Here is a 27,957-nt window from a genome sequence, read left to right as displayed (position 1 = left end):
AGCAACGATGTGTCTGAAATAGCCAAATCCAAAAATATAAGGGGTGTCCACATACTTTTGTGTGTGTGTATATATTTATTTGTTAGTAATCTGACTATTCTCTCATTTGCTTTCATTAATGTATGTCAGCTGTGGTGTAAAGTACTTCAGTACAAATACTTTAAAGCACTGCTTATGCAGTTTTTTGGGGTATCTGTACTTTACTATTTAGATTTGACTACTTTTACTTCACTACATCCCGAAGGAAAATAGTGTACTTTTTAATCCACACATTTTCCCTGACACCCAAAAGTACTCGTTACATTTTGAATGGCTAGCAGGACAGGAAAATGGTCAAATTCATGCACTTATCAAGAGACCATCCCTGGTCATCCCTATTGCCTCTGATGTGGTGGATTCACAAAACACAAATGCTTCGTTTGTAAATTGTTGGAGTGTGCCCTTGGCTATCCATAAATGAAAAAGCTAGAAAATGGTGCTGTCTGGTTTGCTTAATATAGAGCATGTTTTATTATTTTTACTTTCAATACTTAAGTATATTTTTTTTAGCTATTACATTTTGATACTTAAGTAGTTTTAAAACCAAATACTTTTAGACTTTTACTCAAGTAGTATTTTACTGGGTGACTCACTTTTTACTTGAGTAATTTTCTATTAAGGTATCTTTACTCAAGTATGACAATTGGGTACTTTTTCCACCACTATATTTCAGTTAGTTTTCAGCATATTTGTCTGTTGGTGGGGCATATTATTCTCTTTTAATGTTACTCCTGAAACACTGTCTATGATACATTTATTTGTTTTTATTCAGTGTGTTTTAACAGAGCTGAGATTTACTTTGAAATGCAAAGTGTAGGAATAGGCCTACAGGTGAAATCTGTCAGTGATGGACATGGTGGTGTAGCAGGAAGATTGCCATGCTGTGAACCAAGAGATTGTGAGTTCAAATCCCAGGTAAGGACATGTAAACAAAGCTGGATCAGTGGTTCACCAATCAGGGCCTTGATAGTCTTGATGACAGTAACGAGGGGTGATGTGTACTGGGATGTGTGTGCCCTGGGTATAACTTGTTTAATTTTTTTTGGTGGGGGGGGGAGAATGTTTCTTTGTAACCATCAGGTGACGTCCCTGGGACAAATCGAGAACTAGACAAAAACCTCCAGGGGGTCATGACAAAACATAAAACATCCCAAGAATGTTCAGGGGCTATGATGACACAACATCCCAAGAAAGTCCTAAAAACCTCCCCAAGACAAACCGGGAACTATACAAAACCTCCAAGGGACTGAGACACAACATCCTGATGACTTTAGGTGACCATTTTAGTGACGTCACAGGGACATCCTAATGACTCATTATTGTTTGCAGGGAAGACGAGCTAAATTCAAAAATACGATTTTAGAGTGCTAGGCTTTCACAAGGCAATTCAGAGAAGCAGTTCATAATTTAGGTGCAAATAGAATGGAGTCATGAGAGAATTCAGATGCGTGGAAGTGGCGTAGGTGCGTATCAGTGTCCAAGTCTGAAATTTTCAAACCACATGGGCTACAGGGCTACAGAATAGGACTAAATCAAATTTTCTTCACTATACTACAAACAGGCTCATTCTGTTCAGGGAAACCTAGGGTATAACCCCATGCCATCTTGTAACTGTACATCAAACATAAGCGATCATAAACGTCGGAACTAGAAGCACAAGCATTTCGCTACACTCGCATTAACATCTGCTAACCATGTGTATGTGACAAATAAAATTTGATTTGATTTGGGACGTGCACATTTTGACTCACAGGGGTTTGGCTTGCTTGTATGACATCAAAGTGGTATTTATTATAATCGTCAACGTCATCTTTCAAACTACATAGATTCCTCATAATTTACAAAATTTTTCCTCACTCAGACAGCAAACATTTAGCAAAAGTTGGCCAATTAACGGGAGGGATGGTAACTTCTTGTCATGAACGGTGCTCAAATTCAGAACTGCTGTCAGTCAAAACCCGTACAGAACTGTGAAGCGCAGAGCCTGAGCTCTGGCGTTACATATAGCATGTTACTGTGCTCCAATTTAGGAGCGAATTAGTGTCCAAGTCCGCCATTTTCAACCCATATATGGGCATGAGTGTAAAGGGCTACAGAATAGGAGTAAATAAAGTTTGACTTGATCCGGTCCTATTCTTTAACTTTGATTCTAGGTTGAGATGGCGACGTGAATCCAACATAAATGAATAATTTGTAGACAAACTGGATTTTGTTGACAACCAAACACAATTCAAAATCACTTTTGCAATAGAGTAAATAGCCTATTAACTTGTCGACAAGTTAACAAATGACAGGCTGTTGGATTCAGGTCTCCAACTAAACCAAACATAAAAGTTTGAAGAATAGGATCAAGCCAGTGGCTCAGATGAAACTATCCAAGCATTAGATATCCTTTAAAGGTCCATTGCAGTCAAAAAATGAGATGTATCTTTCCACACTATGAGGTTGGAATAATAGTGTGAAATTATGAAAAGGATTCATGATAATACCATTTTAGTGTAAGAGCTGTTTGAAATTACATCCTGAAATTTCAGCCTGTTTTGGTGGACAATTTTTGGTGCACATTTTTAGTTTTCCCCTCTCCACTCAGACCACTCCCATACAATCCTAACAAAATGATTGATTGAGAAATTGCTTTCTTTCTATGAAGATATTTTTGTTTCTTTTTGACCATTTTAATTGTTTTAAATCGCAGTAAGGTACTTAATTGTTACCAATAAATTATTTTATATTGAGATGAAAACAGCTACATTGAGCCTTTAAATGTTTATCTGATTGTGTTGTCAACCAAAATAATATTTTTTAAATATATTTTAGAAGCTAATGTAACATTAATTACTCAACCTTAAAAATAAGTAACACATCCACGGCTACATTGAGGCCTACTGTCTTTAAATATATTTTTATGTAGTCATTGACAGCATGCTTGTTCAAGATAGCATGCAAAGGTCACAGGTCTGTCGATCTTCCCAATTGCTGTAATAATCTGAACAGCATTGATCACTTGCCCCATGTACTTTTAATTTAATCTCAACTGCAATCCAGGTAATTTGGTTGTGCTATTAGATGAAGCACAGTGATAACACTAAGTTGTTGTATAAATAGAAAATATCTCACATTGTATTCCAATTTGAATGTTGTTGTGTTTTAAAATGGTTGAAAGCTCAGTGGTAACACCATTTAGATGACAACTAAACCAAAAACAGACATTTTATTCCGTTGAATATCAACCAAATACTACCCAAATTTCCAAGTTGAAATTGCCCAGTGGGTCGATACTTTAAACAGAATAAAATAATATCATGATTCTGTCCATATAGGCCTACATTAAAATGTATACAGCTAGGCTAGATGGAAAGTAATATAACATTGGAAAATGTAGGATCTAGATAGTTAGTTGGAGAAAGTACCTAAATCTACAATCAAGTCAAACTTTATTTGTCACATGCACCGAATAGAACAAGTGTAGACTTTACTGTGAAATGCTTACTTAAAAGCCCTAATCCAACAGTGCAGAAAATATTTACCAAATAAACTAAAGTAAAAAGTAACACAGTAAAATAACAACAACAAGGCTATATACAGGGGGGTACCTGTACCGAGTCAATGTGTGGGGTACAGGTTAGTCGAGGTAATCTGTACATGTTGGTGGGGTAAAGTGACTATGCATAGATAATAAACAGCGAGTAGCAGCTGTGTACAAAACAAATGGGGGGGGGGGGGGGGGGGGGGTCGTCAATGTAAATGGTCCGGTAGCCATTTGATTAATTGTTCAGGAGTCTTATGGCTTGGGGGTAGAAGCTGTTAAGGAGCCTTTTGGTCCTAGACTTGGCGCTCCGTGCAGTAGCAGGGAGTAGCAAAGTTTGGATTATTGGATTCTACAAACAAGTACACTATGCATTAGACATTAGCACATAAAGGATCTACTATCTGAATAATGTACGTCATCCTTTAACATTTGATCCACTAGGTGACATGAATTCAATCTGTTTTGAAAGGGAGGAACAGTGCCAATTCTACCATATAGCCATAATGCTACTTGGCTGGTTTCCAGGACATAGATTAAGCGTTTCCATTTGTTCACTCTCCTGCTAACAGTTGATTTAGTTCTGCAACTAATGAATAAGAGATTGTCAGGTAGATAGGATAATCTTCTTTTTAATTAAATCTTTTCTGGCTTTTGTGTTCCTTGATGAGGTGTTGGTAATGTGTCCATTCAGGAAAGGAAAGAAGGGGGGGTTTCTTTTATAGGAGGGGTAGGTACTCAATCAAGAGGAGCCTCCTTAAAACCACTGGTAGAAGGTGACAATGGACCGGTAGTCCAGTGCTAGTAACTCACTAGGTTAAGCTAGTTTTCTTACTCAGTTTTTTTGTGCCATTTATTGTTATCTCAAGTGTCTGCCTCCATTATCTCCTTCAACAAGTGGAGGCTCTTTTGCCACATTTTCATCTAGCTTCTCAGAGAGAAGCATGCTACAGAACATGTCAGGGGTGAGCAGTGGGCATACCAGGAGGCGAGAAGAGTTTAAGGTTGTGATAGTAGGTGATGGTGGATGTGGGAAAACCTCCCTACTCCAGGTTTGCACTAAAGGAGACTTTCCAGAGGTAAGACAACTGACAAAGCCAGCTAATCAGCTGGCTGCTTCTCTTCTCTATTTACACTTTTCAGGGAAAAGGCCATCTATTTACATTATTTATTCAGGTACTGTTACTCTGCATGTAGACAAATTACTGTGAGGAATGTAAGTGACAACACAATTTATATATGCACATGATGACAAAAAGAGCAAAGTTAACTTCAACCTTTTTAGCTACCATCTCTGAAATAACAATTTTTTTTAAAACTGGACTTGAAACTCAATTTTTGTCTATCTTTCAGAAATATGTACCATCTGTGTTTGAAAAATGTGTCGCCAACGTGAGGTACAGAGGCGCTGAGTTTCGTCTGAACATCTACGATACTGCAGGTCAGGTCTTACATATCCATGCTTTTGAGAGCACCAGTGCACTAACACTTGGCTGAACAGGTATCCTGAGTCTTTAGTGGGCGTGTAGTGCTCATAAGTAGTCAGAGCTACAGTATCTTAGAAATGCAGTAACAGACACCCTCTGGTTGTTAAAGAATCATAATGTACTTTAAGTGAGAGTGACTCAGGAGAGTCATAGATTTTAAATCAAGATAAAGGAATAACAGATGAGGCTGGCATTGATTTAAGTAGCCAACTAGTTTTTATTTTATTATTACATTTTTTGGCTATGCGATTTTCATGACAGATTAATAATACACATCCATCTATTTCAGGTCAAGAGGACTATGACCGATTACGCCCTCTGTCCTATCAGAGTGCCAACCTGATATTGATCTGCTATGATGTCACTTGCCCCTCAAGTTATGACAATTTGCTAATCAAGGTACTGCACTCTCTTCATACTTTACTGCTCTTCTGTCTGTTTCAGTCCACAGGAGGAAGAAACATTAACATACAGTGCCTTAAGTTTCATGACATCTACAACATAATTAATGTACCTGAAGATGGGTGACAATGTCAGCTGACAATCAGAAATATATTTGAATACTTGCTCAAGCAAGTATTTATCAGGTTCATGATAAATTTGTTTTGCAAAGTAGATGCAGTCACCCTCACAGGGATTATTCTATGGACTGTACAAAGATCCCACTGACTATACATGTATTTTCACTGCATGACATAGAATGTTTAGAATATCTAACTCTGTTTAGCATATCTTTCAGTGGTTCCCCGAGGTGCATCACTTCTGCCGTGGCGTGCCCATTATACTGGTAGGATGCAAAACAGACCTGCGGAAAGACAAGGTCTTGGCAAAGAAACTGTGGTCTTCAGGCGAGAACCCCATCACATACATCCAGGTAGAGATTTCCTACATAGCCTTATGTATAATTTATAGACATTGAATATACTGTATATCTGCCGTACAATTTACATATGTCATTAGTATTGGGTTTATTGAAAATGCAATACAAGTGGTTGAATTAGGGTGGTTTGTTGGGAAAGGTAGACTTTGATCAGAAGGGTTGAACCAAAAACACCTTCAAAAGATCAATAGCAGTGATGAGATTATGTTAATGACCGTAATGGCAATGCAAATCCCCACTCACCCCAAATCTGTGAGTGACAATCACAATTCTGAATCACCCTTTCTCCTGGACTAAATGTATTTATCTGACATTTTATTTTTGGCTAGTTCGTGTCAGGCAGGGAACCTTTTCATGTCATGCAATATATTCCATTTGAAATCAGAAACTCTCAACAGGAAGATTTAGCTCAGAATAGTAATGTTGTAATGTCTTGTTGGCGCCTCTCAGTTTAAAAATATCACTTTTCTTTTTTCCTCCATCTGAGCAGGGTGAAGAGACCAAAAGGAAGATCAACGCTGACCTCTACTTGGAGTGTTCAGCCAAATACAAGGAGAACGTGGAGGACATATTCAGAGAGGCTATCAAACGAGCCATTGCAGCAACACGGAAGGCAAAATGGAAAGGATTCTGTGCCTTTCTGTGATCCAAGAGATAATGCTATCCCCCACCGTGAGCTCCTGATAGACAGTGCTCTACCCTATACTCTCAGGGAAAACACAGATGACTCCTCCCTACGACAAGTCCTCTTACACTTTTGATGCTGCGTGTCCACTTCATTTTACCCTGTGCTAACCCACTTCCTTTGTGTGGTTTTCCTTCCTGCTAACTCTTGACATATCTTCTAAATGTATTTCTTTAAAAGAAATGGACAATGCCCTCAAGTTATAGACCCACAAATAAGGAAATTCCGTCTTCAACAATTTGAGCAGACATGAGCAGGACATTGCAAATAATTGAAGGTACCATTGTTTTCCATATTGATTCATTCAAAAGAAGGTTGACTCTTAACAGTAATTCAAAGTACATCTCGTATAAGTATTTAAAAAAAACTTTAATATGAATAAATTAAGCAACATAAGATGGATTTTCTTATTATTCTTTATTCAGTAGGCATAGGGTTGTTATGCATAACGATTGTCTAATAGAGGTCATATCAATCCAATCCTCTGCCCTTTGGAGTCTCACCACAATGTAACAGATTTACAGTATAAGACAATGATTTGGCACCAGACAATGCAGTGTAAACATAATTGTGTGGGGTTTCATAAGCCCCAGCCACTCAAAGACCTCTTACAAATATTGGCCTCAAATGGCATTTAAGGGGGATGTTACAATCATCAAACAGTATACACTGAGTGTACAAAACATTAAGGACTCCTTCCTAATATTGAATAGGGCCCCCCCCCCCTTTTTTGCCCTCAGAACAGCCTCAATTTGTTGGGGCATGGACTCTACAAGGTGTCGAAAGTTGCGGGCTGACTCCAATATTTCCCAGTTGTGTCAAGTTGGCTGGATGTCCTTTGGTTGGTGGACCATACGAAAGAACACTTCACAATTGACTCATAAATTAAAAACAAGATCATGTGCCATTATTTGATGAAAGTAAATATGTGCACTTGGATCACATTAAAAGGTCGAAGACAAAGATCTGAATATATTGCCTCCATAAAAATGCATTTATTAATTTGCCCTCTAGTTTGAAGTATTTCCTTTAGAAGAAGCTACTTGTGATTTGTCATAAATGCAAAACAAACAGCTTTACAATCTCTAAGAAAAGTACTTCACATTGAAGGTGGTATTTCAGCCTGACATGAACTGGGAACCATATCCCAACCAACCTGTATAATAATGACATAATGTAGAGGAAAAGGTTAAACAAATACACTACCGTTCAAAAGTTTGGGGTCACTTAGAAAGAAAAGCACATTTTTGGTCCGTTAAAATAACATTAAAAAGATCAGAAATAGTGTAGTGTAGGCCAGCATCCCGGAGTCACCTCTTCGCAGTTGAGGCTGGTGTTTTGCGGGTACTATTTAATGAAGCTGCCAGTTGAGGACTTGTGAGGCATCGGTTTCTCAAACTAGACACCAATGTATTTGTCCTCTTGCTCAGTTGTGCATCGGGGGCCCCCTCTCTTCTATTCTGGTTAGACAATTTGCGCTGTTCTGTGATGGGAGTAGTACACAGCACTGTACAAGATCTTCAGTTCCTTGGCAATTTCTCACATGGAATAGCCTGACGAGTATCAGAAGAAAGTTATTTGTTTCTGGCCATTTTGAGCCTGTAATCGAACCCACAACTGCTGATGCTCCAGATACTCAACTAGTCTACAGAAGGCCAGTTTTATTGCTTCTTTAATTAGCACAAGTGTTCAGCTGTGCTAACATAATTGCAAAAGGGTTTTCTAATGATCAATTAGCCTTTTAAAATGATAAACTTGGATTAGCTAACACAAATGGGCCTTTGGACGCCTATGTAGATATTCTATAAAAAAATCTGACGTTTCCAAGTCATTTACAATGTCTACACTGTATTTCTGATTAATTTGTTTTATTTTAATGGACAAATTAGCTTTTCTTTCATAAATAAGGACATTTCTAAGTGACCCCAAACTTTTGTACGGTAGTGTACATTTCAAATTCCACACTTGTATTTGTCTATGTAACAGTAGCGTGCTTAAAATACATTAACTCATCAAATGACCATCAGAGCAAATTTGATCAATTGTACTGACTTTGAAATGTTAAAATATGAGGTATATATTCCAGACGGACTAAAAATCTAAATTCTGCTTTTCCCTTGCACCAGCACTATTTCAGCAGTTATTACATTATGCTCTGACCAGTTTTCCTTTCATGGAAATTGGCCGGTTATCATTTTGTTAAATTAAAATCCAACTACTTCACAAAATTACAGTACGTTCGTCCCACACTGTGTTCCCCAGCCACCTTAGACAGAACTTAGTGTAGTTGTATGTAACATAACTACAAATATCTATGTAATGAAGATGTACAAAACATTTAAAAACCAATTTCACACAGATGCTCACTCACATTCAGCTATTCTGATCTGTTTCTGAAGCCATAAGGAAGACAATAGACATGCAAAGTTTAAAAAAGTGGCTTGAGTCCAAACTCAAACAATACAAAGCAAATTCTTCTGACCTCTCCAACTATTTACACAAGTAGAAAAATGCCTAAAGCAGAGTCCAAATCCCAATACAAAACATCTGAAGAAATATGATATTACTATATAAAGTATCCTTTCTCATGGTGCTCATGCAAATAGATACAAAAAAAACAAGTCAATAATACATTTCTTACAGCTGTGTACTGCTCCAACTCCCTACTTGTGTGTGCTCCCGTTAGGGGAAGTCGGAGGCGGGCTGCAGACTGGTTGTCTCCGCCCTGTAGTCCAGCTGGTTCTGCAGCCGGGTGATATTGGACAGCTCCTCCAGCTCCTGAAACTGACGGTCAGTTTTGTGACTCACTAGAGAGCGGTAGAAGTGCACAGCGAACACAATAAAAACCAGTCCAAACGGCACCATAATGGAGGTGGAGACAATGGCTGCCGCCCTTCCATAATTGTCGGTGCTATTTTTAACAGTTGAGGGACTGAGGGGCAGGAACTTGACCCAGCACAGCAGAACCACCTCGGCCAGGAAGAGAAGGGTGCCGATGACAGTGGAGAAGGCCCAGGCCAGCTCAATGTAGCAGTGCATGCGCTCATGGGGCGACTCGTTGATCGAGTTCAAGTTGTGAACATTGCTGACGGCCTCCAGGTTTGGCAGGATGCAGGTGCTGATCATCAGGGCGAAAAGGTGCACTGCCACAAGGACAGTGGTGCAGGCGCTGAAGGCTATCAGCAGCCCTTGTGGATACACATGATCTTGTTCCAGCTGCACCTCCACCATAGCCACCTGAAAAAGACACGATTTCACACGGTTATAGCTTGACTGAAAGAGCGACGTGCAAACAGGATGAGGAATCAGAACAATCTGAACAAAGACAATGATGTAATTTAAAGCTCAACCACTGCATGTGACAATTCCATGCTTCTCCTCTATAGAGGTTGCAGTTGTTACAAATCACGTAGCAACCACACAGGGCGCCATGTTGGAAGACCAGTCAGTCTGGTGGAACTTTGTTGCCCTGTGTCCCCCAATCGTCCACATGGCTGGCTGTGTTTTGCTACCACCGAAAAACAATTCAGGAAGATTTCCCATTTAGTTTTTTTTCCTAAGCACCCAGAATACAGAGGCAGTGGAAGAACCTATTCACTTTAGTAAATATATTTAGAAAATTATAAAAAAATGTACTGTATTATTAGCTAGTTAACTTATCATACTGAATAGCTAGCTAGCTAAGTGAATTAAATAATCGCCACCCAGCTAGCTAAATTCGTATTAGCTAGCTATCTTGTAGCCAACCTTTGCCTTGACAGCTTTGCACACTCTTGGAATTCTCTCAACCAGCTTCACCTGGAATGCTTTTCCAACAGTCGTGAAGGAGTTCCCACATATGCTGAGGACTTGTTGGCTGCTTTTCCTTCACTCCGCAGTCCAACTCATCCCAAACCATCTCAATTGGGTTGAGGTCGGGTGATTGTGGAGGCCAGGTCATCTGATGCAGCACTCCATCACTCTCCTTCTAGGTCAAATAACCCTTACACAGCCTGGAGGTGTGTTTTGGGTCATTCATTTTTGGGAAAAACAAATTATTGTCCCACTAAACGCAATGGCATACGCGGGATGGCATATCGCTGCAGAATGTTGTGGTAGCCATGCTGGTTAAGTGTGCCTTGAATTCTAAATAAATCAGTGTCAACAGCAAAGCGTCACGTGGGAACCACACATGCGGAGATCATCAACTCACCTACTCTGCGTCTCACAAAGACACGGCGGTTGGAATCAAAAATGTCAAAATTTGGACTCGGACTAAATTACACATTTTCACTGTTCTAATGTCCATTGCTTGTGTTCTTGGCCCAAGCAAGTCTCTTCTTATTATTAATGTCCTTTAGTAGTGGTTTCTTTTCTGCAATTCAACCATTAAGGCCTGCTTCACACAGTCTCCTCTGAACAGTTGATGTTGAGATGTCTTATTTAACTCTGAAGCATTTATTTGGGCTGCAGCAGAGGAAACGGGGTCTTCCTTTCCTGTTGAGGTCCTCATGAGAGCCAGTTTCATCATAGCTCTTGATGTTTTTTTGCGACTGCACTTGAAGAAACGTTGAAAGATTGACATTTTCCGGATTGACTGACTTCATGTCTTAAAGTAATGGACTGTCGTCTCTCTGCTTATTTGAGCTGTTCTTGCCATAATATGGACTTGGTCTTTTACCAAATAGGGCTATCTTCTGTATACCACCCCTACACAACCGATTGGCTGAAATGCATTAAGGAAAGAAATTCCACAAATGACTCACCACCTGGTTTCGGTCTTATGTAGCAGAATTTGTTGTATTTTTTACATTGGATAAAAGTAGACTCAGAACTACAAAATGGTATATTATACATAGCATGCTTTTTGGAACAATGGGAAAGTAATTTTGCTTTGAATGTTGATACATTTGTTAACTCACTTTTGAGAAAAGGGCCCTTGAATGTTTTGGTACCTACTGGAGAGCTCTCCTTTGTCTACGCCCATTCAGCATTGTTCACACCCTCTTAAGCAAGCTCCGCCCATCTCTTTAAGGATTCACAAGAGGTCATGTGCTAAACAGTGAGTAGTGTAGTAAAGATTAAGACTAAAAATGGTGGTAGCCTACAAGGAAAAATTCCAGGTAAACAGAAAGTGTCCAGATAAAAATAGTTTAAATATTAGATGATGCTTACCCAGACACACTTGTCTGAATTGATGGGTCATGTGAAAGAAATGCTGTAACACCCAGCCACATCCTGGTGGAAAAAGTACTAAATTGTCATACTTTAGTAAAAGTATAAATAATTTCAAATTCCTTATATTAAACAAGATGGCACAATCTTTTTTTTTATTAAAAAAAAGTTTATTGAAGGATAGCCAAGGGCACACTCCAAAATTGACAAACAAAGCATGTGTTTAGTGAGTCTGCCAGATCAGATGCCGTAGGGATGTTGTCTTGATAAGTGTGTGAATTGTACAATTTTCCTGTCAAAATATAACAAGTACTTTCGGGTGTCAGAGAAAATGTATGGAGTAAAAAGTACATTTTCTTTCTGAATGCAGTAAGTAAAAGTTGCCAAAAATATAAACAAGGTACAGATAGTAGTTTTACCTAAGTACTTTTGGCCACTGCCCAAATGCCTTCACACCAGTACATTAGCATACTGTTACACATGCACTTATCACATAGTATCCCATACATAAGTTAAGGCCATGCAAACTGAGTTGAAACATGAGTGAGGTGCACATGTACAGTACATAAACAGATGCATGCGCCATATTTATGTGGATGTGCCATGTGGTATCAAGTGTCCACCACACACACGATACGTGACAATACATATACATAACAATATTCATTTTTATATATACAGTTGAAGTCGGAAGTTTACACACTTAAGTTGGAGTCATTAAAACTCGTTTTTCAACCACACCACCAAAACTATAGTTTTGGCAAGTCGGTTAAGACATCTACTTTGTGCATGACAAGACATTTTTCCAACAATTGTTTAGACTTACTCACTGTATCAGAAGTTTACATAAACTAAGTTGACTGTGCCTTTAAACCTCATTGGAAAATTCCAGAAAATTATGTCATGGCTTTAGGAGCTTCTGATCATTTGAGTCAATTGGAGGTGTACCTGTGGATGTATTTCAAGGCCTACCTTCAAACCAAGTGCCTCTTTGCTTGACATGGTAAAATCAGCCAAGAACTGAGAAAAAAACAATTGTAGACCTCCACAAGTCTGCTTCATCCTTGGGAGAAATGTCCAAAATCTTGAAGGTACCACATTCATCTGTACAAACAATAGTACCCAAGTATAAACACCATGGGACCACGCAGCCTTCATACCGCTCAGGAAGGAGACGCGTTCTGTCTCTTAGAGATGAACACACTTGTGGGAAAAGTGAAAATCAATCCCAGAACAGCAAAGGACCTTGTGAAGATGCTAGAGGAAACAGGTACAAAAGTATCTATATCCATAGTAAAACGAGTCCTATATCGACATAACCTGAAAGGCCGCTCAGCAAGGAAGAAGCCACTGCTCCAAAACCGCCATAAAAAAGCCAGACTACGGTTTGCAACTTCACATGAAGACAAACATCGTACTTTTTGGAGAAATGTCCTCCGGTCTGATGAAACAAAAAAAGAACCGTTTGCCCATAATGACCATCGTTATGTTTGGAGGAAAAAGGGGAGGCTTGCAAGCCGAAGAACACCATCCCAAACGTGAAGCGTGGGGGTGGTAGAATCATGTTGTGGGGGTCCTTTGCTGCAGGAGGGACTGATACGCTTCACAAAATAGATGGTATTTATGGAAAATTATGTGGATATATTGAAGCAACATCAAGACATCAGTCAGGAAGTTTAAAGCTTGGTCACAAATGGGTCTTCCAAATGGACAATGACCCCAAGCATACTTCCAAAGTTGTGGAAAAATGGCCTAAGGACAACAAAGTCAAGGTATTGAGTGGCCATCACAAAGCACTGACCTCAATCCTATAGAAAAGTTGTGGGCAGAACTGAAAAATCATGTGCGAGCAAGGAGGCCTACAAACGTGACTCAGTTACACCAGCTCTGTCAGGAGGAAAGGGCCAATATATTCACCCAACTTATTGTGGGAAGCTTACCCGAAACGTTTGACCAAAGTTAAACAGTTTAAAGGTAATGCTACCAAATACTAAGTGAGTATGTATAATTCTGACCCACTAGGGATGTGATGAAAGAAATAAAAGCTGAAAGAAATAAAAGCTGAAATAAAGCATTCTCTACTATTATTCTGAAATTTCACATTCTTAAAATAAAGTGATGATCCTAACTGACCTAAGACAGGAAATTTTTACTAGGATTAAATGTCAGGAATTGTGAAACTGAGTTTAAACGCATTTGGCTAAGGTGTATGCAAACTTCCGACTTCAACTGTATATCAATATCAAAGTCTTGCTAAGTGGATGGGTCTCTACAGAAGGTATAAACGGTACAGCCAAATGATTACTTGCATAGTAGCAATATCAGAAATAGATAGTCAAAAAAATATACAGTATGTACAAGAACAATATCAGTGATAGACAAGGTTGTTACACGCATACAATCAGGGGTAAAGTGGTGGAGCAGCAGGATAAAAAAAAAAATAGGAGCAACGTATGTGTTAGGAGAGAGTCATGTGACTAGAGGCACTGCAGATAGTGCTGATGACTGGTCCGCCTGAATCGCGCCATGAACAAGGGAATCTATAGTCGGAGAGCTTGTTTCTGTTCTGCCGTTGACTTTGGTGCAGGGCATGTGATGTCCATAGCCTCTTCGTCACAAAACTCCCTGATCTTCTCAAAAAGATAAGATTGTCTAGCTGTGTCCAGTCCAGGTGGTGCTTGTACAGGCAGACCTTCTATGGGAGGAAAGATGTCAGCGTTGCTGGTCGTGACAGTCATTGCTCCTTGGTGACAACACCAGGCTCCAGAGCATCGAAGCTGTAAAACAGGGAAATACTAAAAATAAAAAAAATAAAAGATCAGAAGACATTATAACCCTTTACAACATCAATTCACCTCCCAAGAAGAATAACCTCATGCAATACAATGAAAATGACTTTCAGCTGAAGTGCTGGTACTGCTTGATCGGTGGCAGCGGCCTGAAGTACGGAGTCAGATGTTGCCAGCCATAGCTTTCCACCAGCACCGTACCGTCCTCCAGTCCAACCAGCTGTTGGATGTTGACCCGTCACAGTGCTGTCCTTCACAACACCAGCAATCTCAGACAAAGTGTTCACTCTGGTCTTTCTGAAGCCCTGCTTGATGAGGCCGAAGCACCAGTCAGTCGGGGGCAAACTTTGTGTGGCCCGTGATCAGGAAGTGAAGGTCCAGACTGTGATGGAGTTTGTGCATGGTCTGCCAGGCACAATTCCAGAGCATAAATGTGTTCTTGTTTTGGCCACTGCAGTTATCACAATTCAGGTCCACACGTGTTTCCCCAACTCTGTAGTTGGTGAAGAAATGGTGCATGTAGTTGGTGCATGTAGTTGATGACTGCGCTGCTGCCTGTGCTTGCTTGGGCCAGCTCTCTTTTTGATGGGAGGCATTAGACCATTCTCCTTGTGTGACTGGTGTTTTTATGCTAAAAAACAAATTCCAGAAAAAAAATATTTTAGCATTATTCTACAATAGATGCGAAATGGCATTCTGATATATCACTACACACAGTTCATACACGTAATGTTAGCTAGATAGCCAGCCATCTAACATTAGCTGGCTAGCTAACAGCAAGCTTTAACTAGCAATACAAACCGATTGTCATAGCTACCTAATGTTAACCAAATAACTAGCAATGCGAAATGGCATTCTGGAGATCACACAATTCATACACAAATTAATGTCTGCTAGCAAGCCAGCCAGCTAATGTTAGCTAGCTAAAAATTGAACTATAATCCCAATTCAGAGTAACATTACTAGCAAAACAAACCGATTGTCATAGCTAAAGTTAGGTTCTAGGTTCAATGTTAACATCAGCTAGCAAGCCAGCCATCAAACTCCAGCTGGCTAGCTAACAGCAAGCCTTAACTTGCAATAAAAACTGACAAAATTAGAAATGTATAATAGCTGAAACTGTAGCTAGATTCTTACCCATATACATGGATGAAAGCTTCATGGCAGCCTGCAACCCCTTTGATTAAATAAAAGACATCCTGTGTTGTTTCCGTTTAGTTTGCACAGCTTGTTTGGCCCGTTGTGTTCCACGGATTTCAAAATTTGGTAAACTTCTTCCGTGACAACAACACTGTTGATCGCTGTTTCTTCCCCATCACCGTCATCAGAAGACTACAATGTCTTCAACTGAAAATGTTTTTACCTAACATCAGGGATTTCCTCATCGTCTGATTCATTTTCAGAGTCAGAATGGCACAATCATCCTCCAGAAAGTAGTCCATTACAACTTTTTCCCACTGACCTTTGTCGATAGCGCCTGAAATTCAGGGCAGCAATGTTATTGAGAGCAGAAGCAACATATTTGCCGTTCTCCATTGCTAACGTTCTCTCTTCATAAAAAAAAACTGCAGTAGAAAGAATTATCTACGCATAACGAGCAGCTCATTTTATAGACAAGATGCTGCGCTGCTGAACAATCTGAAACTTCTCCTCTCGGCATGTCCAGCCCACTCATTATCTCAGCCAATCATGGCTAGCGAGAAGGTTACTGTCTTTTTCTTTGGCTAAACCAACTAGGCTGGTAATTTAACCTTTTTATTTGTATTTACAGATGGCATACAAACTTGTTATTAAAAGGCACCTGAAAGTTCACATGTTCGAGAAGGCATTTCTGCAAAAAAAAAACAACATTTTGATAAGAAAATATTTTTTTACGTTCAAACAGCTCTCCTGTGAAGTCGTGACTTGCGACATACACCTAGTTTCCTGAAATTGGGTCACAAATTAACTAAAGGCACACCTGTTGATTGAAATCCATTCCGGGTGGCTACCTCATGAAGCTGGTTGAGAGAATGCCAAAAGTGTGCAAAGCAGTCATCAAGACAAAGGGTGGCTACTTTGAAGAATCACTGATATATTTTGATTTGTTTAACACTTTTTGTTACATGATTCCTTGTGTTATTTCATAGTTATGCCTTCACTATTATTCTCCAATGTAGAAAATAGGAAAAATAAAGAAAAACCCTGGAATGAGTAGGTGTGTCCAAACTTTTGACTGGTACTGTAAGTATTCAGACCCTTTGCTTATGAGACTTGAAATTGAGCTCCGGTGCATCCTGTTTCAATTGATCATCCTTGAGATGTTTCTATAACTTGACTGGAGTCCACCTGCGGTAAAGTCAATTGATTGGCCATGATTTGGAAAGGCACACAAAATGTAATAAAAGCACATTTTATTGGTCACATACACAAATTTAGCAGATGTTATTGCGGGTGTAGCGAAATACTTGTGTTCCTAGCTCCAACAGTGCAGTAGTATCTAACAATTCACAACAATACACAAATCTAAAAGTAAAATAATGGAATTAAGAAATATATAAATATTAGATTGAGCAATGTTGGAGTGGCATTGACTAAAATACAGTATATTGTTATGAGATGTGTAAAGCAGTATGTAAACATTATTAAAGTGACTAGTGTTCCATTATTAAAGTAGCTGTGATTCCAAGTCTATGTATATAGGGCAGCAGCCTCTAAGGTCCAGGGTTGCGTAACCGGGTGTTAGTCGGCTAGTGATGGCCATTTAAATGTCGCCTTGAGATTGAAAAAAAAGCTTCTGTCTCTCAGTCCCAGCTTTGATGCACCTGTACTGGCCTCGCCTTCTGGAAGATAGAGGGGTGAACAGGCCGTGGCTCAGGTTGTTGATGTCGTTTTTGGCCTTTCTGTGACATCGGATGCTGTAGGTGTCATACAGGGCAGGTAGTTTGCCCTGTCTATACAAGGTCCCACAGTTGACAGTGCATGTCAGAGCAAAAACCAAGCCATGAGGTCGAAGGAATTGTCCGTAGAGCTCCGAGACAGGATTGTGTTGAGGCACAGATCTGGGGAAAAGGTACCAAAACTTTTCTGCAGCATTGACGGTCCCCAAGGACACAGTGGCCTCCATTTTTAAATGGAAGAAGTTTGGAACCACCAAAACTCTTACTAGAGCTGGCCGCCTGGCCAAACAGAGCAATCGGGGGAGAAGGGCCTTGGTCAGGGAGGTGACCAAGAACCCGATGGTCACTGACAGAGCTCCAGAGTTCCTCTGTGGAGATGGTAGAATCTTCCAGAAGGACAACCATCTCTGCAGCACTCCACCAATTAGGCCTTTATGGTAGTGGCTAGACAGAAGCCACTCCTCAGTAAAAGGCACATTACAGACCACTTGGAGTTTGCCAAAAGGCACCTAAAGACTCTCAGACCATGAGAAACAGAAGTGGCTTCGGGACATGTCTCTGAATGTCCTTGAGTGGCCCAGCCAGAGCCCGGACTTGAACATGATCAAACGGCTCTGGAGAGACCTGAAAATAGATGTGCAGCGACGCTCCCCATCCAACATGAGAGAGCTTGAGGGGATCTGCAGAGAAGAATGGGAGAAACTCCCCAAATACAGGTGTGTCAAACTTGTAGCGTCATACCCATGAAGACCTGAGGCTGTAATCGCTGCCAAAGGTGCGTCAACAAAGTACTGACTAAAACAGGGGTGGGCAACTCCAGTGTCACAGTTTTGCCCCAGCTAACACATCTGACTCCAATAATCACCTAATCATGATCTTCAGTTTAGAATACATGCTACTATTTCTAAAAAACAGTTTTTACTTTGTCATTATGGGGTATTGTGTGTAGATTGAGGGGGGGGGGGAACAATGAATCAATTTCGGAATAAGGATGTATCGTAATAAAATGTGGAAAAAGTCAAGGGGTCTGAATACTTCCCGAATGCACTATATTTATCATCATCATCATCATCATCATCGTTGTCGTAAATTAAAAACAAACTCGAAAGTCATTTGTAGCTAGCTAGCTAACAGCCATGGCATGGAAGAGGGTAAAAGGATTAACTGTCAGCTGTCAGAGGGATAGAGTAGGCTACTCTGGATAGGGTCTGTACTGTTGTATGTGGACATTATGAAAATATTCGAGTTCCAGTTCCTAGCGAGAGAAACTGGGGAAAGAGAGATATAAAAACATAACATTCAGTGCCGTCTTATTTGAGTATGATTAAGCCTGTTTCTTTGTGATGTTTTCTGTCGTCAGATAAAGCAAGCTGTGAAAACCTGTATGCAGATGAAGAGATCCCAATGAATGTCCCAAGAGAATAAGGGTACATCCTTGTATACCATGTGTTGTGTGTAAATGTTGTAAATAAATAGTTTTAAAAAAGTCAACAATTAATAAACCTATTACAATTGGAGCAGCCAACCCTTCTATTCCAGCCCAGCACTAATACACCTGATGTATTCTCAAATGAACATTACCCTTTTGATCAGTTGTAAGCACCCCAAATAGTTTTATTTGATTGATATCCAGAGAGAGTGACATCCATGTGAACCCATTTTGCAGCTGATGATAATGGCTATGTCAATGCAGCCATAGGCCTACAGCAGTGTTTCCCAACTCCAGTCCTCGAGTACAACCCAACAGCACACATACCTGATTCGGACAAACATACTTGATTCAACTCATTGAGGGCCTGACGATTAGTAGACAAGTTGAATCGGGTGTGCTTGTTCAGGACATCAATAAAAAGGTGTACTTTTGGGGTTTACTTGAGGACTGGAGTTGGGAACCACTGGACCATCAGTATGATGACATTAGCCTTATGGGCATTTGCAATGGCCCCTTGGCATTGTGCAACTGAAGCAGAGATTAGTTTATTCCAATGATGAAATGATCAGAGCAGCTCCTGTACTAACAGCTGTCTGAGTTCAGGTCTTGATGGGAAAAAAGGTGTCTCTGCTTTTTGACAGTTCTTGAGTCTTATCTCCTTGGTGTTTCATGATCTGTAAAAATATTTTTTCACGTCGTCTTTCCGGCCTTGTTAGAGCAGCCAAATAGTGCACAATAATTTACCATGGTGTTGAATTAAGTCGTTTTAGACACTGTTATCATGCAGCTTGGGGTAGACACTCGGCTGTTATTGTCAAAAGAACTGATGCAGTGGTCTTCCAAACATGGCCTCCAGGAGGCGTCGTACATCACCTAGCAACCCTCTATTGGGTGCAGGACTGTACAGGAAGATGTAGCCTAGCCTAGCGTTTTTGACCAGTTTACAACTGGATCCAACTTTCTGTTGGGTGAGCGACTGTCAGATATGCTGCAGTTTATTTGTGGTAGGTTAAGGTTTAAATATGACTCACTAATGCCATCCTTAATTTGCATCTGGCCTGGCATAGTGGTTTAACTTGCAGAAACACTTAAATGCACTCAACTATGCATATGCAAATCTATGCATCAAAATTGCAATGTAACCAGTTTCATACAGAAATACATTTAATTGTAGGCCTAATGCATATCGTTAAATATGTTTGCTGGTTATTTTCAATCAAAACAGTCTTGGTTTATCCAGCATTGTAGTCAAATACTGGTAGGATGCTGCAACCTGGACTCATGGGTAGACATAACATAGTAAACGTAAATCGAGGACGATCCAATTAATGTTACGTTTCATATGGTATGTATTAAAATTTGTGTCTGTCCATCATACATTTCGTATGATATGTTACAAATTACAATTAGTATAATATGTTATGAATTTGCAAACTTAAGATATGTTATTAATTCAAATGTGTTATGCTATGTTAGCCACCTGCCTAACGTTAGCCACAACACATTGGAATAGGTGCTAATGTTAGTTAGGGTTAAGTTTAGGTGTTAAGTTAAAGGGTTAGCTAAAAAGGTTAAGGTTAGGGGACGGGTTAGTTAACATGCTAAGTAGTTGCAAAGTAGTAAGTAGTTCAAAAGTTCCTAATTGGCTAAAATGCTAAAGTTGTCCGTAATAAGATTTGAACTTGCGTTATACACCCACCCATCCAACAACCCTATTTTCATTTTTGCCTTAGGTAACCAGCTGTCTTATAACTATACCAAACATAACACATCATACTATTTTGAATGTCTACTATTTTACTTTGACTATATTACATCTAATCTGAGACCAGGCTGCAAATCATACTAATTGGGGAGTTTCTAGAATTAACGTTTACTATGTTACGTCGTCTATGAGACCGGGCTGGTAGGATAGTCTACCGGTAGGTGTAGTTTTAAGAAATAGTGCGTCATAACTACATTTTGTCAAAGTTGTCATCCGCTCCAATCCATATGACTGGGTCCTGGTACTCACCATTGCGAAACCCGACAGGAGAGCTGAAGTTCTGCTCGTAGCCTTCAGCTTTGCTCGACTCAAGTAAAGTTTTCTCCAAGACAGAGCTTGCAACGAATGCTCGTTCAAACTCATTGCTGGCTACTGGTAATAACTTTTCAAGCAGTCAACCTGTAGTTCTTCCAAGTTGAAGAGTCGATTAAAAATACACGCGCTGCGGACTCATGCGACTTGACATACAATTGTACTTCTAAACTAATTCAGGAAATGACACGATACTACCCACAATCCAATGCTGTTTCTATTTGCCTTCTTGCGGAAGTTGTAGTGCGCCTATGAACATTCCTTTGTGGGTTGTGTGTCTAGTCTAGATCTGTATGGGTGCATGTTTGAATAGCCCTCGACCAACTTCGTCTAAATAATGCAAACAATGTGTTAAATACAATGGGATGATTATATTTGTTTGTCCAGCCATAGTCTATAGAATTGCACAAATGTATAACATATATTTTCACTTCTTGCATTTCAGCCATAGAAGATTGACAAGATTCTAGTACCAGAATTCCATCTGCAACAGTTCGATGCATCTGTGACTTTGGACGTGTTGTAAACTGTCTCAATGTGCTATTGGCTTGGTCGTGTTCATTAGTGCACTTATTATTAATGTTTTATCCAATTACTGGATTTGATAGGAAACATGCTATTGAGCAGCCATCTTTGACTCCCACCTAGTGGAGGCCATATCCTATATTATGACAAATCAATGAAGCCTGAGCATGAAGGCTTAGAAATAATTTTGTAAGGACTGCTTTTTTTTCAAATACTTTTAATGTGTTTAACTCATCTTTATTGGTCTTCCTTTTTAAGCTATTTGGTGTGCACATTTATACTAGTGCAATGTGTTCTTCCCTTTTATATTGCTTTGATTGTATGTGCTCTCTCACACTCATCTCTCCCCTCACACAAGTGCTGCTGCTGCTGCTGGCTTTGAGAGTATCTGCACAGTTTAAATTATTCTAATTGGTTTTGGTGACAGGTTTATGCACTGACCAAGTACTCAAGAACAGGTGGGTGAGGACACAATCATGTAGTATGTCCCTGATGTCAGAGAAGACAAGGCTCAATTAGGCATGCAGATCATTCTTATTGTATCTGTTATTGCCTGTTGTTGGGGCCAGTCTGCAGCCAGTCAAACTCAGTGTTGAACTAAATGTCCTGGCAAAGCTCCTAGAAACAGAAAGTAGATGAAGTCCCTTGTGACCAGAAAAGGAAAACAGCATATACTGCCTCATTTTCAAGAGTTTCACATGGACTTATTCAAAGAGTGTGACTGATGGCTATGGCAGTAAATGTGTCATTTCAGTCTCCTATGACAATAAATGTTTCTCAACAAACAGATGAGAAAATCAAAGGCTTGTGAGTCTGTCTCACCTAAACTAACTCTTCAGAGGTGTGTAGAATCGTTTTCCAATATAATGCGGTGTGCAGCTGTCTCTTTCAATCTAACAATTGTATTATAATATTCCATTTCATTTGTTCACATGCACAGATGCAAGAAATGAATTGAACAACAACAAAATAAGGTTATGGACATTATTAGAACAGACTTACAGTATAATGATGATGACACACTTTTGTGAAATTGGTAATACTTTTGCAGCAATTCATTTAATTATTCCAAAGAAAGTACTCAATGTTCTACATTAGTACTTACTGGAACACCAAGAAATCACGAGATAGTCAGAGGAGCAAATGGCCTATCCGTAGACACTAAGAAAGAGCAATCAAACCCAGAGCAGCTGATGGCTTCCTGTATCTGTCACCAAGTAAAATACATCCTCAATCATTATGAAAAATATTGTCTGAGAACATGCAACCGCCCTCATCATTCCCGACGACCCAGATGTCTTACCCTTGCCCCTGTCTTCTCTAATGACCCTCGGTCTGTGCTATTCCTGACCATTCCCTCCCTACCCCCTCCAGTTCCACCACCATTTCTGACTCTGCGCGCCGGACAGTAGACAATGGACCTGATCCGACAGCTCAGAGCTTCAAACAATTCGATTGGTGGAAGAGGCAGGGCAGGCCAGGAGCAAGGAAGGAGGGTGTGGTCAAGCAAAGCATCCCCGAGGCTGGATGCCCTAAGGTTTTTATCAGAACGGGTGTAGATTAGTTTCGCCTTTTTTTCTTCCCCGAGATGAGTTTGTGGTGTTTACTTTAAAAATAAAATAGAAATAAAAAACAAGAGATAAAAAAAATCATTAAAATTATAGCTCACAACTGTGCAGGGGGAGAGGGGTGGGGGCGCGAAGGAGTGCATTCACATATATCTACACATTTAACCGAATGCCATCTGTCTCTCCATTGGCTTGGCCTGTTCCCCCTGACCTTCCCAACGCATATGCATGAGGCTTCCTGCCGCCTTGTGTGTGCCTATGCAGCTGCCTGTTCCTGTGTGTGAAGAGAGGGAGAGGGGGGCGACTGAGAGAGAGAGAGAGAGAGAGAGAGAGAGAGAGAGAGAGCGAGCGGTAGAGAACAGAACAGCAGCCGGGCTGGAAGCTTCAGCCATGTCAGTTTTCTCTAAAACGCTGGACAGACGATGAGAAGAGAGGAGCTATGGCCTTGTCACTGAGTGCAGATGAAGAGGATTATGAATCAGAATCTGAACAGGTTAGACAACAACATTGACACTGAACACATTGGGTTTCTAATCGGCATGCTGTTGTTTTTCTTCAAGAGGGGCTTTGCTTTAGAGCTGTAATCGTGAGTAGAACGTATTTTCTCTCCCCCCACCGTCCTCTTTTCTCTCGTTCTTTGCTCACTTGCCATCATGAGCAGGAATAGGGTAGTAATTTGATTAGGGGAATGGAGGGAAAAGGGAAACATTTTGTTTCGGTAACTAATCCACTGGGCAAGAGCTAGCTTAGCTATTTCACAGGTTTTAGACATACGCCTTCTCCTGTCCCTGGCTCTTGTATCCAGACGACTTGTGTCAGACAGACCCAAGAAAGAAAGGAATGAGCTACCCACCAAAGTAGTTCTTTGATCTCCATACTTGATTTTCTTATGTGATCCAGTAACCTCAGAGCTCAGTTTTTGTGTTTTAAATAAAACCTGAAGAGGACACAGTGAATATACATGGTCTCTTTGACTACTAGATGTTTTTGTCACACACTGACCCGTCAGATTGTGTTCTTGGTCAAGCTACTGTGATTATGGAAAATTATGGGCCATTGTGACTGGTATTTTTGTGTGAACAGTGAGGGTGTGGGAGAGTAGTGTAGGAGGCAGCATGGCTGTACATGTGGGGCCTTTCACTTCACTTAACCTCAGGCTTGGTTTGTTACTTAAACTAAAGTAAATCGATTACATTACCTCAGCCCATGCCAGCTGAAGCTCCATTATGTCACATTCAGGTTTAGCTCGCTTTACACACATACATATTTCTTCCATGTCTCAACTATCTGGGTCACTAAGAAAATACCTCATATCATGTGAATTGTACTCACATAACATGATTTTCTTGACCCTCATTGCTCATATAACTCAGGCCTCACCATGCTCTGTGCCTTTTAAGAGGGGTTTGGGAGAGGGAACAATGAGCAGTCAGTGTTTACCCTCTATTAATTTAGCAGAGGCGCACCGCACATAAACAAAATATACATTTTCGGGACAGAAAAAATGCTTTCAGTGTAAACTTGAATGACAAACCACACTAAGTATGTCGAAAAGATCATTCTCAAAGTGTATTCACACCCCTTCACCTTTTCAGCATTTTGTTACGTTACAGCCTTATTATAAAATGTATTAAATTGTTTTTTTTCCTCAACAATCTACACACAATACCCTATAATTACATAGCAAAAACCGGTTTTTAGAATGTTAGCAAATTTATAAAATAAAACGGAAATATCACATTTACATAAGTATTAAAATCCTTTAATTAGTACTTTGTTGAAGCACTTTGAGCAGCGATTACAGCCTAGTCTTCTTCGGTATGACGCTACAAGCTTGGCACGCCTGTATTTGTGGAGTTTCTCCCATTTATTCTCTGCAGATCCTCTCAAGCTCTTGTCAGGTTGGATGGGAGGTGTTGCTGCACAGCGAATTCCAGGTCTCTCCTGAGATGTTAGATTGGATTCAAGTCCGGGCCCTGGCTGGGCCACTGAAGGACATTCAGAGACTTGTCCCGAAGCCACTCCTGCGTTGACTTGGCTGTGTGCTTAGGGTTGTTGTCCTTTTGGAAGGTGAACCTTTGCCCCAGTCTGAGGTCCTGAGCGCTCTGGAGCAGGTTTTCATCTCTGTACTTTGGTCCGTTCATCTTTCCCTCGATCCTGACTAGTCTCCCAGTTCCTGCCGCTGAAAATCATCCCCACAGCATGATGCTGCCACCACCATGCTTCACCGTAGGGATGGTATTGGCCAGGTGATGAGCGGTGCCTGGTTTCCTCCAGATGTGACGCTTAGCATTCAGGCCAAATAGTTCAATCTTGGTTTCATCAGACCAGAGAATCTTGTTTATCATGGTCTGAGAGTCCTTTAGGTGCCTTTTGTAAAACTCCAAGCAGGCTGTCATGTGCCTTTTACTGAGGAGTGGCTTCCATCTGGCCATTCTACCATAAAGGCCTGATTGATGGAGTGCTGCAGAGATGGTTATCCCATCTCCACAGAGGAACTCTGGAGCTCTGTCAGAGTGACCATCAGGTTCTTGGTCACCTCCCATACCAAGGCCCGCCCTCCTCCCTGATTGCTCAGTTTGGCTGGGTGGTCAGCTCTAGAAAGAGTCTTGGTGGTTCCAAACTTCATCCATTTAAGAACGATGTACTTCGTGTACTTATGGACCTTCAGTGCTGCAGAAATATTTTTGTACCTTTCCCCAGATCTGTGCCTTGACACAAACCTGTCTCGGGAGCTCTATGTACAATTCCTTCGACCTCATGGCTGTTTTTTCTGACATGCACTAATAACCATGGGACCTTTTTATATAGACCGGTGTGGGTCTTTCCAAATCATGTACAATCAATTGAATTTACCACAGGTGGACTCCAATCAAGCTGTAGAAACATGTCAAGGATGATTAATGGCAACAGGATACACCTGAGCTGAATTTCTAGTCTTATAGCAAAGGGTCTGAATACTTGTGTAAATAAGGTATTTGCATTTTTTTTTTTTAGACATTTGCTAAAATGTCCTAACCTGTTTTCACTTTGTTATTATGGGGTAGATTGAGGAAAACAACATGTACTTTAGAATAAGGCTGTAACGTAACAAAATGTGGAAAAAGTCAAGGTCTGAATACTTTACAAATGCACGGTATTTGCATGTACAATCTTTGAGAATTAGAAATCACGAAAATAAAAGCTTAACAGTCAGGGAGAATAGAAATGTCTAAAAACAAATGTAGGAGTATTTCTGGCATGACTGGATTACTGACGGGGCAAGCAGGGTACATGCCCAGGGGCCCCGATTGGGTTCCCCATTGGTTTTGTTATGTTTGAGCACAAGAACACAGAAATAGCCATGCCCAAATATGAAGAATTGCAGGAATTAGATTTCAAATGGCAAAATTCTTTAACTCCAAGGAAAATGTGTGGAGAAAAAAACAGCAATTACTTTTCTCTCTGCCGCCAATTCCGTAACCGATTTACCCCTTTTTACAGAAAAACTGTTAGCTCTTACAGCACTACTTGATCGCTCTTGCCTGTTTGGCTACTTTTCGTTGTAGGTTACCCCGCAAGCAGAAAATACACGCTAGACCAGTGGGATCCAGGACCTTATGGAGGAAGATGTAGGATTGTTTCACTGAGTACTGATTCAAACACAACCCAGCTTCAAACTCCTTGCTCTCTCGGCTTCAATTAAAAGACAAATGGTGGTTTCCTGGGGGGCTATGAGTTAGGAAGCACAATACATTAAAGATAAATGTAAAGAGAATTTAACTTCATATTCATCATCTCCAGCACCACGCCAACATTAACATATGTGATGTAGTAAAAACAATAAGTGGAAGATAAGTATTTCCAATGACATCAACCAATTAGTAGGCAATGCCTACTTAGAATTGGTTAAAATCACATGATGCCCATCGACATCAATGGAAACATTTCTCTTCCTCCATCTTTTTTAACACAAACAGAAACGCACCCTTTTCACATGGTTGATTTTGGGGTGGTGCTGAAGATGATGATGAATATGAAGTAGAACAATTTTGACATTTCCCTTTAAACACCCACTCGCACAGTCATTGTTCATGAAGGAGATGATTTCAATCTTATACTTTTGGCACAGTTGTGGAGATGTCATAGACTCCCCCCCCCCCCCCCCCCCCTTGTGTGGTGTGGTGTCCTGGGGTCCACTGGAGCTAGGCAGATGGTGAACCATGTGACTTCCTACCATAGCACTGATATCCACAGTGAAACTGTGAGTCAGAGGGCCTTACTCAGACCAGGCCCCCATCTAGGCCTAGTGTTTGAGGGCCTCAACAAACTTACCTAACATTCGTAACACATTAGTCAGCCAAGTTACAGTAAGTGCTGGTCCGTTGTTTTGTTTCTGTTCCTTGTCTGGAACTATTAAAGCTCAAGACTCTGTAGACAAACACATTAGTCTTCATATTTTTTGACTAGATTCTGTAATATTTCATACCAGCGAGACCACTTTGGTTAAAAATACTATAAAAGGGTCTTAAAAGCCAAATGCAATAAAATAATTGTTATTTTGTTTCTTGAATTAGTGGTCAAAAGGAAACAAAAATAGCTTCTTAGCCAAGAGCAATTTCTCAAGCAAGAATTTTGCTTGGGACTGTCTAGCAGTGGTCTGAGTGAGGGGACTAATTGGATGAGCCTAACAAGAGGGATCTGTAACCTGAACTAGCTAAATTTGGCAGAGAGGAATGAAACTCTTTAATTAATCCTTCAGTCTAAGCCAGTGGGGGGGGGTCAACTAAGCTTTATGGAATTGTTGTTAGAAGGTTGTACCAATGATAATTTAGCTATTTGATTTATAATTTTAATTCTTCATGGTGAAAAATATATAGAATTATTTGATGAATATTATTTTGGAAAGTATTCCGACTCGTTTACTTTTTCCACAT

The 27,957-nt window shown here is 40.3% G+C and overlaps 3 protein-coding genes across 7 annotated transcripts in view; 2 read left to right on the top strand and 1 right to left on the bottom strand.

Annotated features, from left to right (window-relative positions):
- LOC110535934 (rho-related GTP-binding protein RhoF) overlaps nucleotides 1–8,845 on the top strand; it is an 11,912-nt gene extending 3,067 nt beyond the window's left edge. The window contains exons 2-6 of one of the 2 annotated variants that reach the window (XM_021621328.3): nucleotides 4,494–4,644; nucleotides 4,919–5,006; nucleotides 5,342–5,451; nucleotides 5,792–5,926; nucleotides 6,423–8,845. In XM_021621328.3, the coding sequence (XP_021477003.1) occupies nucleotides 4,510–4,644; nucleotides 4,919–5,006; nucleotides 5,342–5,451; nucleotides 5,792–5,926; nucleotides 6,423–6,578 (624 nt within the window). In that variant the 5' untranslated portion in view covers nucleotides 4,494–4,509 and the 3' untranslated portion in view covers nucleotides 6,579–8,845. Of the gene's footprint in view, nucleotides 1–4,415; nucleotides 4,645–4,918; nucleotides 5,007–5,341; nucleotides 5,452–5,791; nucleotides 5,927–6,422 lie in introns of those variants that run through there. The other variant, XM_090190477.1, reaches the window with a different exon arrangement.
- LOC110535932 (calcium release-activated calcium channel protein 1) lies at nucleotides 7,016–23,100 on the bottom strand. Its single transcript, XM_021621327.3, has 2 exons — nucleotides 20,886–23,100; nucleotides 7,016–9,854 (listed from the first exon to the last, which is right to left on the bottom strand). The coding sequence occupies exons 1-2, from the start codon at nucleotides 20,997–20,999 to the stop codon at nucleotides 9,300–9,302; spliced, it is 669 nt and encodes a 222-aa protein (XP_021477002.1). The 5' UTR covers nucleotides 21,000–23,100; the 3' UTR covers nucleotides 7,016–9,299.
- The window catches only part of LOC110535930 (lysine-specific demethylase 2B), a 22,679-nt gene continuing 17,741 nt past the window's right edge, over nucleotides 23,020–27,957 (top strand). For 2 of the 4 annotated variants that reach the window (XM_090190468.1, XM_036935763.2), the window contains exon 1: nucleotides 23,020–23,534. In XM_090190468.1, coding sequence (XP_090046594.1) covers nucleotides 23,481–23,534 — 54 coding nt within the window. In that variant the 5' untranslated portion in view covers nucleotides 23,020–23,480. The remainder of the gene's footprint in view (nucleotides 23,535–27,957) is intronic. The other 2 variants (XM_090190467.1, XM_090190466.1) reach the window with 1 other exon arrangement.

The sequence above is a fragment of the Oncorhynchus mykiss genome, chromosome 11 (assembly GCF_057628025.1).
Source record: "Oncorhynchus mykiss isolate SJ-2025 chromosome 11, ASM5762802v1, whole genome shotgun sequence".
NCBI lineage: Eukaryota > Metazoa > Chordata > Actinopteri > Salmoniformes > Salmonidae > Oncorhynchus > Oncorhynchus mykiss.
This window is presented reverse-complemented; position numbering and strand designations above follow the sequence as displayed.